General features: G+C 35.0%; 1 protein-coding gene and 2 non-coding genes across 4 annotated transcripts; 2 read left to right on the top strand and 1 right to left on the bottom strand.

Annotated features, from left to right (window-relative positions):
* Positions 1–10,531: 10,531 nt before the first annotated feature.
* LOC100784365 (pentatricopeptide repeat-containing protein At1g77405) lies at positions 10,532–14,470 on the top strand. Of its 2 annotated transcripts, XM_026127178.2 has the most exons (3): positions 10,532–12,479; positions 13,128–13,373; positions 13,886–14,470. In XM_026127178.2, the coding sequence occupies exon 1, from the start codon at positions 10,992–10,994 to the stop codon at positions 12,330–12,332; it is 1,341 nt and encodes a 446-aa protein (XP_025982963.1). In that variant the 5' UTR covers positions 10,532–10,991; the 3' UTR covers positions 12,333–12,479; positions 13,128–13,373; positions 13,886–14,470. The 2 variants fall into 2 exon arrangements, with proteins under 2 accessions (XP_025982963.1, XP_040868402.1); XM_041012468.1 differs by lacking the exon at positions 13,128–13,373.
* Positions 10,743–10,845, top strand: LOC113000502 (U6 spliceosomal RNA). Its single transcript, XR_003265838.1, has one exon. It is a non-coding gene; the product is annotated as a U6 spliceosomal RNA (small nuclear RNA).
* Positions 14,471–15,098: 628 nt separating the features above from the next.
* MIR10444 (microRNA MIR10444) lies at positions 15,099–15,221 on the bottom strand. The gene has a single exon (NR_161746.1). It is a non-coding gene; the product is annotated as a microRNA MIR10444 (primary transcript).
* Between the last annotated feature and the right edge of the window lie 494 nt (positions 15,222–15,715).

A 15,715-nucleotide genomic window follows, 5' to 3' on the forward strand; every position in this document is an offset into this window, starting at 1 on the left:
TATGCACAATAATTTATATTCAAATATTCAAAATTCAAATTTCAAATTTCAAAATTCAATTTTCAAATTTGAAATTTGAAATTTGAAATTTGAAATTTGAAATTTTAAATTTCAAATTCCAACTTCCAACTTCAACTTCAACTTCCAGTAACTTCCGCTTCCAACTTCCAATTTTCAACTTTCAACTTCCAATAACTTCCATTTCCAACTTCCAACAACTTCCAACTTCCACTTCCAACTTCCAAATTTTAATTTCAAATTTAACTTTTCAAATTTCAAATTTCAATTTCAAAATTTCCTTTTCTAAATTTGAAATAGTTTTCTTAAAATATGAAACTAATTTTAAAAGTTTAATAGATTCTTTAAACATAATAAAAAACTCAATCAGGAACAACCATCAAAGACAATCAAAACTCAATCAAGAACAATCATCAAACACAATTAATCAAATATAAAATATAATCAATCAATCAAACTAACAAACATTGAATATCAATCAAGCAAAGACAAAAACATCAATCAAAAAACACAATCAATCAATCATCAAACACAATCAATCAAATTCAATCACAATCATCAAGAACAGTCTAAACTCAAGTAGAAAACAAGCATCAAAAGTAATCAATCAAAGACAAGTGACCTGTTGGTATCATTTGATATCACTTGTTGGACTTGTTGATCAAGTGGCCTTTGGTGTCTCTATAAATCACATATTCACTTTTCTTGGGGAAAAATGTGGCCTTTGTTTGTTGTCTTCATAAATCACATATCCACTTATCTTGGGGAGAAATATGAATAAACTTTGATGCATGCCATGTATTTGGAGAAATTTCTATCAATGTATCGACTTTGCTCTTCTCCGTTTTCATAGTCTTTCATCATGATACTCAGACTTATGATTTTATTCTCTGAATCACTTGAAGAATTTATTACATTATCTTCCCAAGTGATGTATCCTTTCTTTTCTTTCTTCTCTTTGAAATTCCTCTTGTCATATTTTTCATTCTTCTTTTGAAGACAAGACAATTGAATCTCATGTGCCCAGATTGATCGCATTCAGCATTTTGGGGCTAAGGAGGAATCTTCTTCTTTCTTCTTTCATCATCATCTTCTTTCTTCTCTAGTTTTTTTTTATGTAGTTGTATTTCTCTCTACCATTGTGGGAATAAAGGAATCAAATTCAATGGCTTCCCATATCTTTAAATCTATGGCTTCCTTAAAGATCTGAATTTGAGTTTTCCAATAATGATAACCCTCACCATTGAACATAAGTTAGATGAGGCCATATCTATTCTTGAAGTTTTTAAACTTTATACAAGAATCCTACTCTAATACCACTTGTTGGACCTTGTGGCCTCAATAACTTACGAAGGGGTGAATTAATTTTCCACTAACAAACTTTTAACCCCCTTCTAAAAAAGATACGCACAGAATGCAGAAGAAGCAGCAATCAATTTAATAATGTTCTTTAAACATGCAAGACACAATTGATTGTAACAAAATAAATAAGATAAGGGAAGAGAGAATGCAAACACATTTTTATACTGGTTCGGCAAATTTCATGCCTACGTCCAGTACTCAAGCAACCCACTTGAGATTTTTCACTCCCTTTGTAAAAATCCGTTTACAAAGTCTGAACCACACAGGGACAACCCTTCTCTTGTGTTCAGCATTCCTTACAACTTAAGAGACCCTCGGTCCCTTAAACAATCTCTTTGAATGAGAAGAAAGAAAGAAGAATTCTCTCTTGAAGAGAAGGATATTACAATTGAAGTCCATGGAGAAACTCTTAATGGATTTGTAAGTGTTTGCCTAAGAATTTCTTTTGAGAGAGCATTTGACAATGAAGTTCTCTTGGAATCTCTCTCATTTTCTTTTGAGAGGATAAGACATTCTGGACCAACAAAACTCTCTCTCCAAAATTTGTGTCCAAGTCACCTATTTATAGGCCTTTGATGGTCATTCACCAATCCAATGAAAAGATGTGATTGTTGGTAGTTTTTATGAAAAGTTGTGACTCTTAGAAGTTATTTTCTGAATTTCTGAATTCTTGACTTGGATCAAACTTGAAAAGTGCTTATCTTTGGCATCATCAAAATTATGTATACATACATTCACATTTGACATCATCAAAACAATGCATGATCCACATTCTCCCCCCTTTTTGATGATGACGCTCATTATCCAAGGCTTGATCTTTGTGACATCATCAAAATCTTCATGATTTACAGTTCACATAGCCACTGAACCCCTAACACAACATCTGTGCCGCTATGGGGTAGGGCAAAGAAATCCACCATGAATCTGTGGCCCTGAATGAGCACTGGTATCTGAGGGCAAGAGGTATCATAGTCCATGGTGGTGTCGTTCCCCACCAGTACCTTCACTGGTGGTGTCAGGGTTGACTGTAATGCCAAAAACTTCGCGATACGACTCTGGATAAAGTTGTGGGTACTCCCACTATCCACAAAGATGAGCACCTGGTGGTTGTTGATGGTGCCGAAGAGGCGCATGGTCTCCGAGGTCGGCATTCCTACTAAAGCATTCAGACTAAGCTGAGGAGAAAAACCCTCAGGAGCAAAATCGAGAGTAGGAGACAAAGAGGTCGTGATGGAATCATCGTCTTCATCTGTAATGAGCAATTGGGGACATGGTTTGCACTAATGACCACGGCTCCACTGTTCATCACAATGGTAACATAGGTCGCGGTTGCTTGAAAGGGAGACAAGGTGTAGTGTCTCCTACTCTCGACGGTGAGTCGTTCAGGCTTAGGCACACCTTGGTAGTCGAAGAACTGGAATATTTTGAATATCCATCCAAACGGGTCCTGTCCATCGAAACGAGAGACCTCCAGTTTGAGGTGCGGATGGTGCATGACTGGCTGTGGGACAAGGGTGGGTGGCGAAGGTGGTAAGGACAACATGGAGAGGCACTCCAAAATCGACTCGAGCTTGCCGTTCAGGGTGGAATGTGCCTACGACAAATGATGGACTGCCTCCTCAAGTCGCTCAATGGCAAAATGGAGTGTATTGTGTTCTAGAATTGTCGTGGCGGAAGGTTGGACCAAAATGATAGGGAAACTATTCTACTATGACAATCAAGATAAGTATTAATTCATCTCTACCTTTATTCCTTCATTTTCTCTATATTTATAGTTGAATACAAGATAATTTGCAGGAAATTGGAGATAACAAACTAAGAGACTTTGATAATTTGAATGGTAGGTTGTTACAACTAATTACTGGCAAAGTAGTGGAATGCCATAACGGCCTGCTAGAGCTCACATGTAATCTCCCAAGTGGTCTGCTTATCCTCTTGGGCCTGTGGTTCTTGGTACGATTGCTATCAACGTCACTCACAGTGAAGCAAAATTAAATCCCAAAGTTCATAGAGAAAAGTTTTTAAATATGGGTAGTTTACTTGAATTGTGCTTTTCATAAAAACAATTGGCCACTCTTTGCCTGATACAAGCATTTTCAGGCCATAATAGATTTGTAAAGGAAAAGACTTGGTACAGAAAAGACCAAAACTTACTTCACTAGAGTCTTCTTCTCCAACTGAACCAAAAGGTACAATTTTAGTTCCAAATCTTGCTGCCATCCTTACAAACTCAGATTGTTCAGGCCAGAATAACTTCTATTTTTCACCCTGAGAATTATTACAATGCTGAAGATTTTAAACTACTCTAGTGCATTTCAAAGAACAAATATAGAGATAGACAAATAAGGTGAACTTCAAAAATAACCAAGCCTAAAAAATTTAATATTAAGTGCATGTTTCATTTAGCTTACTTTTGAATATTAATCACATCCCTCCCTCCCCCCTGTAGTTTCTTGGGAGAGCTTCTAAAAAAAGAGATTATTTTTCATGAAAAGGGGTTTCCTAATAAGTAATGAATGTGAGAATGATAAAATATTCATTTGCTTTCATTTTATGCTTGATTATTTTAAAACATGAAAGATACCCCAACATCTTATATGACTATGCTTTGTGCTTGCATGTGATATAAATAGAGTGACACTTTAATATTATATTTATTTTTTGGACAAATTATTTAAATTTTTTAATATTTTTTTTCCAACCATGGATTTTTCTGTGGTGTTTCATCATAGGGGTTCTTTCTGCAGAGATCCTCATGTGCACTACAAAGAAGAAGATCTAGATGCCACTCACAACTAGGATGTGGTCACTTGGTTATTCTTTTAAGTTGTTGGTTTGGTTGTTGAAAAAGGGTACCCAAAAGATAAGTTCAAATTGTGGTGGAAGCATAGTCATATGGATTTTGAGCAAGGGTTAAAGTTAATCAGTGATGACATACAAGCAATGGAGTTAGAAAATTATGCACTTTCAACTAATGAAGAAGTGCATATATATGTAGATCATATTCCAATTCCTATTACTGATGTGGGTATTATAAACCCACTGCTTTGGATAAATAATGGCATGGCAGTTGTGGATGATGGTGTTCAAATTAATGTGCATGTAGTTGGGGATGATCATGTTGGTGATGAAATTAATGTGGAGGAAGTTTTGCATGGACAGAGATGGTTGGTGTTGAAATTGTACATGGTGGACACGGTGACATTAAAAGTAGTGATGAAGATGAAGATTTTATACGTATTCAAGTTGAGGAGGATAGTTTGCAGACTAGCTTGGACAATGAGAATGAGTAGGATACTGCTGATGTAAATTCGAAGGAAACACATAACCATTTTTACTTTGGTGGGGTAGCATATGATTTGCCAAATTTGGAAGATGTAGATGAATATTATTTATTTGAGGAATTGGATATTGACATAGATTCTAATACAAAAGATGTAAATGCAAATAAATTGGACAAATAGAGAGAGGAAGCAATGTTAAAAGACTTCAAGTTTACACTTAGCATGGAGTTTTGCAATTTGTAAGAATGTAAAGAAGCCATATTAGAGCATATAGTTTTAAATGGCAAAGAAGTTACTTTTATAAACAAAAATGACAATACTAGAGTAAGGGCCATTTACTTACAGAATTGTGGATTTAAAATTTATGTTAGCAAAGAAGGGGATGACCTTACTTATAGGGTGAAGACTTTACATCCAGAGCATTAGTTTGCTAGAGTGTTTTATACTAAAAGTTCCAAGCTAAGTCTCCATGGGTTGCAAAACAATTGGTAGACCAATTGAAGTCAAATCCAAAGATGACTATAACACAGGTTATTGATTACATTAAGAATACATTCTCAATGGGTCTAACAAAAACCATTATTGATACAACAAGGAAATTGGCATTGGAAAAAAGTTAAAAGGGATGCTAAGAAACAATATAGGTTGTTGTGGTCTTATTGTGAAGCAGTAAGAAGTGCATGTGAAAAAAAGCACTTCTATGTTGGCACCTCATAAGCCTTTTCTGGATGTGTAGCCTCGATTTAGTAGATTTTATCTCTACTTTGAAGCGTGTAAAACAACATTTAAGCAAGCATGTAGACCTTTTATTGGGGTTGATGGATGCCACTTGAAGTACTTATTTGGAGGGCAGTTGTTGGTGGCTATTGGGAGGGACCCCAATGAACAAAATCTACCAATAGTATTTATGTTGTTGAGAGTTGAGGCCGAGACAAAGGACACATGGAGATGGTTTTTGACACTGCTTTTTGAAGACATAGGCAGTCCAACACTTGTTCCATGGGTAATTATGTAAGATCATCAAAAGGTATAATAATGTTTCTTTATTATTTTGACCCCACTGCTGGATTATTATTTTATTTGATAATGTTAATGGTTTTTATCATTTTATAGGGATTCGATATGTGTGTATAAGAAATGATGCCAGACTGTGAACACAGGTCCTATGTCAAACATTTATACCAGAACTTCAAGAATTTTTTTGGAGGAGGCACTATGATGAGAGATCTTAAGATAGGGGCTTCTAAGGCAGCATATGAAGTTGCATGGGTTGAGAAGATGGAATAAATCAGGGCCATTATTCAGGAGGCATATCAGTGGTTATGCAATCTACCTAGGAATAGTTGGTGTAGATATAAAATCAGGTATCATTCCAAATGTGATGTTGTTATCAATAATTTGTCTTAGTCCTTGAATAATACACTTTTAGTTGCTAGGGACAAACTAATTCTCACCGTGGTTGATTGGATTAAAGTATACTTAATGCATAAGTTTAGTGCACTAAAAGAGAAATCACTTAAACAACATGGAGGGATAATGCCCAAACCATTGAAAATGTTAAATAGAGATTGAATATAGTGGTAATTGGTTTGCATCTTCTTCAACAAGGTCAATATTTGAAGTGACCCACAACCTTTTCACAAATAGGTTTATAGTTGACATGGATAAAAAAAAAACATGCACATGTAACTTTTGGAATCTAGTGTAGGAGAAAAAGGTGTTCAAAACACACATTGCGGAATAAAATGATTTATTTTGTATTTAAATTATATTATAAACAGATGACGTATTAAAAAGTGTACTAGTTGATGAGCTCTTGAATCATAAAAATTCTTTAATAATGTGAAGACTCTACGTGTATCCACACTGAAACTGACCTCTATTCGTCAACAACTTTGACAAGTGGAAAATAAGAATAAAGAAGTGATATTCAGATCTTTTCAACATGCAGCCTAAGGCTCTATTTATAGCACGCTAAAGATATCAAATTTCTGATCAAATCAAAATCATTATTGATAGTATCCTTTTTTAAGCTATATTATTTCTTGTTATCTTTTATTGCTAACCATTTAGCAATTAAAATTGAAATAATAATTGACCAAGTCAAACTTGTCTCTAGCCGCCTTTTCAACCCAAATTCCAAATATAAAATCATACATGTTTGTTTCTCTTCTTTCACCAAATCTTTCATATTATTTATATTTTCAGTGCTAGCAAAAATATAATAATATTCCACCTTTTTGGAATCAATTAATCATCAAATATTAAAATAATTTCTTTAACAGAGATTAGAGCACTCGCTTGTGTGTGACCCCGTAGGTTCAATACTAAGCCGATAATATATTAATCAAATTAATATACTAATCAAGGTATGCGTCTAGCAACACTCCTTAACGTCTAGACAGCATGAAGTAACATTTTACTTTCAAGAACCATTAGAAAAGTAGTGTAATAATTTCTTCCATCTTTACAGCTCTGGGTTAACTCTAGAGTATGATATTACTGTCAAACCCTTTTGAGTTAACTCATAATGAATTAAGGAACTCATTTCTTCTTTCATTTAATTTTTCTGGCCAGGATATAATTTTATTCATAGAGCTCAAACTCATTACCAAGAGTTGATGGATTCCTTCTTAATTAATCATTAATTCTACAGGTATTTAATCATATCCAATATCCATTCAACAAGTGCTCTAAGAAAGCTATTATACCTCTTCTTGAGAATTTTCTATTGACAGTTTATGGTAAATTTTAACCATTAGAAAATTTCAATTGAGTCAGTTCAATAATCACATCAACATGTGACTCATCTATATACGCAAATTAATAAATGAGATCTATTAATATTTATCCAATAAATACTATCACATATATATTAATCTATCCGAATCATTGATATCCTATTTACAATAATCCTATGATCAAGAACGGTTTAGATTAAAATTAGAACAAACTTATTTCTCATTATCATAATTTCTATTATAATAACAAGTCTTTAATTTTAATCAAGGACATTATCAAATGGACCATTTAATCAAATAGTGAAATAGGACAATGAAAATAAAATAATATTTTATTATTAAAATTAGAACGGATTACATGATGACTTGGATCGTGAGTATACAACTTTATTCCCAACATCTAGTTGGTATCCCATGTAGGCATGTAGTTGTTGCCTTACAGTCAATTCCAGAAAAACCAAAAATGTATGTGCATAGATATTACCATAAGAACTTGTAAAAAATATGCTATGAGAATGTCATATCTCCCTTAGAAGGTCAACCTCAATGGCCCAAAACTCCGTATGATGGGTGTTTCCCACCAAATTATAAACATAAACTTGTAAGGATAAAGAAATTGAGAAAGAGAGCCTGATGAAGAAGGGCCCAAAACCAAATTAAGGAAGACAGGCAAAACACTTGTTATCAATTGTGGAATTGTGATAAACATGGACATAATAGGAGAACATGTGATAATGGTACAACATCAAGTATAGAAGCACAACAATCTGCTACTCCCACATATGTATAGACCCTAAACTCAATAAGTTATGTTTCTTATTGTTTTTGGCTGATGAAGATTATTATATTTTGAATTTAAAATTGTTACAACATGCTCGATCATTAGTAGTAAATAGTAATAGATGCAACTTCACCTACAATTCATGGAACACATTAGAGTGGATCTCAAGGGGCAAACCGGACTGCATTTCAAGTGCATCTTTAACAAATAAACCTTTGCTTTGTTATGTTTTTTTGGTGAAATATACCAATAATGTGATCGTTTACATTGTATTTATTCTTTTGTAGGATTCAAGAACCATAAACAATGTTGATAATGCAACTGCTGAACCAGAAACAACCGTTGCTAGTACTAACATACTACATGTTGCACCGAATGTTGGATCAGTTGCATCTACTTTGCATGAGGGTGGCTTGGTTGCAGTTGTTGCAGTTAACATTGGACCAAGTCAGAAGACAAAATCAAGTGCATCATCATCATCTAGTGCAAAAGGCAAAGGACCAGTTGGAACAACCAAAGCCAATAAAGGTACCAAAACACCAACAAACGCAACACCACTTAGGGTTGTAAGAAAAACAAGATTTAAAAGTCGTGTGACTGAAAAAACTGAAGAAATGCTTGGGTTTATGGTCCCTCTAGTAGAAAAGATGGTAACATATAATATACCATTTGCAAACTTGTTTTCATTAATCACTGAGTGGTTCTAAGTAGGTAAAGGATAAAGCAAAGGCAAATGAGAATTCTTGAATCTTACAATGCTATAAAAGAAACTCATGTAAATTTATGATATTTTATAATTTCAGTTAAACATGAATGGAGCTTTGGAGCTAACAATTTGCCCCTTCTTATTTGTTTGCAAGAAGCGGTGGAAAATTCCCAAATCATGTAAATGGCAAAAAGGAAAAAAAAAAAATAGGTTGCTTGGAGAATAGTGGGTTTTTTTTGGGTTGTGGCTAATTGATGCAGCTTTAATACATTTATAGTCATATGTTTTTTGTTGTGTAACACCTGATTATAGTATTGACTGGTTCATGGGATTTCACTTTTTTGATTTTATTGGAGGGATGGTTGATTGATAACTTACTTTTTGGTTGTAAGTAATGACAATTATGGTGGGATTTGGTAATGAGAATGTAACTGGTTTATACCATCATTATTACAATCAAGTAATTATGATGGTGTAAATTATAAACTCATGACATGTCATTTGATATAATATGCAATACCTTCAATTATGGAATTATTTATTATCATATTTGTGTGTTATCAAATTATTTTATACCTCTTAATGGTATAAAAAGGCATCTGGTTTTGGGGATAAAGGCACTACAGGTTTAAAAAGGAAAAAGTTCAAGTGCAGATTTATTTTTCATTTTATTTAATAATTATTTGTTAATTTCACCAAAATAAAATGGGAAAGCATTAAAGTACATATACATTTTTCATTTTATTTAACAATTTTATTAAGAATTCACAGAAAAAGGGGAAATAAATTAAAGTACAAGATTCATTTTTCATTTTAAATTAAAAAAAGATGAGGAATAAATAAAGCACATATTTATTTTTTATTTTATTTAACTAAATGACAAATTTATTTAATTATTTTTTCAATTACCAAAATGAGAAAAATTAATGTAAAAATTTAATATTTTTTAATTCACAAAAATTCCATGTCAACATAACATATGTCAAGTGAGCATAAAGATTAGTGTGGAACATAGATAGGTGATAATTGTGTATTCATATCAACATATAACATAGAGATAGACAGAAAGAACGAAAATGTGTAACGGAATAAAAGATTAATGATGTTGATCAATTAAAAATTTGTTTGAGGATTAAAACTCAAAATTTCAAAAAATTTAAATACTAAAAACTTAGTTAACCTAAAAATTAAAGGAAAGAGAAAAAAAAAATCTAACAGAGAGGGTGAATCATATAAACAATGATATATAAAAGTGGTTTATTATAGAATCACGTCATATGTTTTTCCTCGGTAACCTTGTTTCTTTTATTCTAAGTTCTTGTTGCCATGTTTTTGCGCTTCTCTATCCAAGTATCCATTTATATTCATAATTTTTTTTTTTTGTTTTTTTATACAAGGACGGCTGATTCAATCATCACACCACACGTCATATTAAAAAAATATAGTAGATTTATTTTAAAATAGAGAGAATCGTTAAGAAAAAAATAAATAGTAAAGTAAATGAAAACCCAAATAATATCATTATTATGTCAATAAGTCGGAGAGGATAGTAATCAAATGGTCTATGAGGTGGTGGTTCATTCAACATATAGCACCTATTCATTGTTCCTAAAACATAATTTAAGAACAAAAACTTAAACTTAAATAATAATAATAAAAGAGTACATCGAAGTATCTGTGTTCTCTATCCTTCTGACTAACATTCATGTTGTTTGTATTCAGCAAAGGGCCGTGCAGGATTTGTGCGTCGCGCTCCGGTTAGTTATTGCAGTGACCGTCTCTTTAGTCCCACATCGAGTAATTATGCTTCATACAGTCTGTTTATATAACAGAGATGGAACAAACTGGTTGTCCCTTCGGGGACATCCGATAAAATTGGAACGATACAGAGAAGATTAGCATGGCCCCTGCGCAAGGATGACACGCACAAATCGAGAAATGGTCCAAATTTTTTTTCCATTTCCAATTTCTCCGATTATAGCAGTTAGCACTTCGATTTCCCTGCTTCTTCCTATGTTTATGGCCTCTGTTTTATGCTTTGCATAGTTTACAGCCGTTTGCAAATTGCAACCCCCCACACTCCATAGAGCAAATTCTGGATGATAAGAACAAACTCATTGCGACATTTTCACAAACATCTCGCGAGCCAAACCCTGGTGCTGGTAATCAAAGACCTCCCATTCGATGCTCACCCACCCCCACCCTCACCCTCACCCCCTCCATGGACAAACGACGCCGTCACGGAGGTCCTCCGCCTCATCTCCCGCTACACCCTCCAATCTCCTCGCTCCATCGGCCGCCAGCACACCTTCCGCCACCGCACCCCTCTCCGGCAGCGCAACCTCAACCTCGAGCACCACAAGCTCCGCAGCAACACCCTCCTCCTCGGCCCCGCGGCCCATCTCGACCCCCGCAAGGCCCACCACCTGGGCCCACTCAAAGCCCTCGAGTTCTTCCGCTGGGTCGAGGCCCGCTTCAACTTCCCCCACTCCGAACCCACCTGCCGCGAACTCGCCTGCCTCCTCGGCCGCGCCAACGCCCTCAAACCCCTATGGCACTTCCTCAAACACTCCCCTCACGTGACCACTGCCACTGTCACGTGCCTCATCAAACTCCTCGGCGAACAAGCTCTCGCCGACGAAGCACTTCTCACCTTCCACCGAATGAAGCAGTTCCGCTGCAAACCCGACACTCACTCCTACAATACCCTAATCCACGCGCTCTGCCGTGTCGGGAAGTTCACCAAAGCTCGCTCCCTTCTCCAGCAAATGGAGCTCCCCGGTTTCCGGTGCCCGCCGGACACCTTCACCTACACCATACTCATAAGCTCCTACTGCCGCCATGGAATTCTCACCGGCTGCCGGAAGGCCAGGCGAAGGCGAATTTACGAGGCCGGGCGTCTCTTCCGGTTAATGCTCTTCAGAAAATTGGTTCCTGATGTTGTCACTTACAATGCCCTGATTGATGGGTGCTGTAAGACTTTGCGCGTGGAGAGGGCACTGGAGCTGTTTGATGACATGAAAAGAAGGGGCCTTGTGCCGAACCGTGTTACTTATGGTTGCTTCATTAGGTACTATTGTGTTGTTAATGAGATTGATAAGGGTGTTGAGATGTTGAGGGAGATGCAGAGGCTGGGGCACGGGGTTCCCGGTTCGAGTTCGTATACGCCCATCATTCACGCGCTTTGTGAAGCTGGGAGGGTTGTTGAGGCTTGGTGGTTTCTTGTTGAGTTGGTTGAGGGAGGGTCTGTGCCAAGAGAATATACTTATGGGCTGGTTTGTGACAGGCTTCGTGCGGCGGGGGAGGGTGGGTTGTTGGAGGATCATGATGGGGTGCACAAGAGAATTAAGGATGGGATATGGAATAGGTACAGGCAAATGATGAAGGTGAAACCTGTTATGGCTCGCAAGGGCTATCCCGAGATGGAGGAACCAGTTTGAGTTTGAGTGCATAAATCAAATGTTGAATTGGATTTGAATTTCTGCTAGTGAAGTCAATCAGGAGTGTGGTTTTCTTCAAATGATTATTATTGAGCTAGGGGGGTGGTGGTGGGGGGGGGGGGAGGGGTCTTGATTCTTCAGATGCAGGTATTCCACATTACGCTGTACTGCTGTTTTGCTTCCAAAACATGTTGCCTAGATATGTGGACTGGTTTTGTATAGTTACTCCAAGGAAGTAACATGATAATGATTTAGAATATCAATAATCTTTCCTTTCCTTTGCACTGAAGGAATAACACCATGCTTAAGACTGTTAAGGCGTTGGTTGCAGTAGTATATCTGTGTAAATCATTGTTATGCTTGCAGCAGTTTCTGCATTACCTTTTTTCAGTTGCTGAATTTACCTGATGTTTTTAACTGGCTGCCCCTAATGGGAAGGGAAAAGGGGTTTGTTTGTTGTTAATGTTGAATATTGAAACTAGTCCTACCCATCTTAAGAAATATAAATTACAGAATTACAGGACTATTCGAACATAAGAAGCCATCATACTAACAGGTGGTAGTAACTTGCATTAACACTACATTATTTTTTTTTTACGCATAATAGTTGTACTGATAGTATAAACTCGGTTCTTCCTTTTCCTTCGCTGATAAACCTTGTGAAATGGCACTACTCTAGAAACCAAATTTGGTTTATCAGAAACCATGACTTATGGCTTATGTTATGGAGATGATGACAAATTTGAAGTGCCGTAAACTTATGTGCTCAAGTTGACATCACATGGTTTGATGCAGGACTGAGGTAAAAAAGAACTCCAAATGTGGATAGTGACAGTTTGGGGCAGCTGGAGGCCAATCATATGTTGTCCCTAGGGTTATGGGAAAAACAAGATTATTGTACCCTTAACTTAATATACCACTCCTGGAAAATTAACGATGAGATCTGACATTTACGTGTTTGGCATAGTGTTATTGGAGCTAATTACTGGACATAGAGCATGTGATGATACCCATGGCCCTGAAAAGCATCTTGATGATTGGGTAATTATTCATAGTTATAAACTTATAATTCTTTTCTTTTTTTGGTTCAGCCCAGGATTAATAACATATCACTTTCTCTCTCTCAGTTGAATAATATACATATATACATATTCTAAACATACTAGATCACATTTGTTTCAAGTTGTACATTTTCTCACCAGTCTTCCATTGAAATTCATGCTATGCTTACTCTTGTATTTTGCATTTCTAATTTATCTTTATGCACTTGAAAGAGGACGAAGCTGGATTATGAAGAATTTTCTTAATTGATTAGCTGTTGCTAATCTATGAATGTGCAGGTGTGTTGGTATTGTAGAAAGGAATGATAATAGGCTTATAATTAGAGAATATTTACTTTCCAACTTGCTACATAATATCCAGGGAATATTATTGCATTGCTTGTTCTGTTTGCATGTTCTAGCCCTACATAAGTAGTTGCAGTTTGATAAGCATGGTCAAGATTGTTTTTTCTGTTGGAAAGTTAACATAGCTTGGTTTCCTAATGTCTGTAGGCATTTCCAATGTTTAGAGACAGAAGGAATTTTCATGATTGGCAGATCCACAGTTGCAAGGTCACCACCCGGGATCTGGTCTAAAGATATATAGCCTTTGGATTTGCATCCGTGTATTTCGAGAAAAGCCACATCTCCATCTTGGTGCTAACACACTAGCTCTAGATTAATTGCCATCCGAGCAGCATGCCCCTAAAGTATCCACTATCCACGAGGAAGCAAATAGGTTTTGAGAAATTGAACTTTTAACTCTCTTGTAACTACATGCTCCAGAGCATCAAAGACAATGTGTTGTAACCACATGCTTCAACAATACAAGGGAGAAAGGATATCCCTTAATGCAGATAAGAAGTGGCTGGTATCGAAATAGGAACAGTGAAGACACTCCAGAAGATAATGTGTTGAAGATTTAAATGTAGCTAAATAGAATTGGTTGGCCAACATTTTTTGTAAAGTGCAGTTTAAGCACGGGTAAAGTATATGGACATATAAAACACGGTGATGAACTAAACCAATGGGGGTCGCATTTCTACATTCTAATTCTAATGCTAATAAATCAAGCATCACCTATTACAATTTCCAACAGGTTCTGAACTAAAGAATATGAAGTTATCCTAAATTTCCTATGGGTCCGTTTGGTTTGTTTTAAATGACAGTACATAACAGCACAAATTCAACTGTTCCATGTTTGTTTTAAAAAAATTGCTCACGGGATAGCACAAGAGAAATAACAATGGACAACACAAAACTTCAATTTTTTTATACTCACTCAACCACAACATAACTTTTTATTAAAGGTACAAAATGTTCAAAGACTTTAAGAGTAAATTACACATGTTTCTCTTAAGATTTAAGAAAATTACACGTCTTTTATTCTTTTAAAAAATTTACACATGTTTTTCCCGAGGTTTAAGAAAATTATATATGTTTCTTTTTTATTTTTAAAACCTACACAAACTTCTTAAATGTTGTCTAAGTATTTGATAATAGCAAATTATGTGCGTTAACAATTTTGGTTTAAAAAGGTTAAAATATTTTTTTGTTTTCATAAATATGGAAATATTCGGAATTCGTAATTGCAAAATTTTTGCCCTCGTAAAATTTGAATGTTACTTTTTGGTCCAGAGTTAAGTTTGGATACATGTGAACTTATGTGTATGTTGTTATAGACACCGTTAGGTTAATTTTTCTACATCAGTTATGTATCCAGAGTTAGGTTCGGGTACATCCGAACTCACATGTATGTCGTAGAAAATATCAGATTTTTCAATTGTTTTATATTGCTTGATACTTTCTATAATAACATACATGTAAGTTCGAAAATACTCAAACCTAACTTTTAGTTAAAAAGTAAAATATTTAAATTTTGTGACTACAAAAAATAGATAATTATTTTTTGCATGATAAATTTTGAATATTTTCATATTTATGAGGAAAAAAACGTAATTTATTTTTGTTTAATCAAATTTATTAACACACATGACATCATTTATGTATTTGTGTATATATATATTTTTTTTTAAAAAAAACATGTTTAATTTCCTTGAATATCAAGGAAGACTTATAATTTATCCAAGACTAAAATACCAACTCTTCTTGCCCACTCTCTTTTATCTTCCCCCGCTTCTCCGCATATATATATATATATATATATATATATATATATAAAAAGATGAGATAAGGAAAAGAAAAAAAATAAATTAAGTACTGTGATATTAAAAAGAAAAATATATAAGGTATAAATAAAAAAATAAGACGTCAAATAAATTTGTTGTAAAATAAACAATGCTCGAATCTATCTAAAAAAAGATATGTTCATTGCCAAAACAA

This window comes from Glycine max, chromosome 19, assembly GCF_000004515.6.
Source record: "Glycine max cultivar Williams 82 chromosome 19, Glycine_max_v4.0, whole genome shotgun sequence".
NCBI classification, from domain to species: Eukaryota; Viridiplantae; Streptophyta; class Magnoliopsida; order Fabales; family Fabaceae; genus Glycine; species Glycine max.

Coding starts and splice junctions, on each gene's coding strand:
- LOC100784365 (XM_026127178.2), top strand. CDS start 10,992: ATGATAAGAACAAACTCATTGCGACATTTTCACAAACATCTCGCGAGC.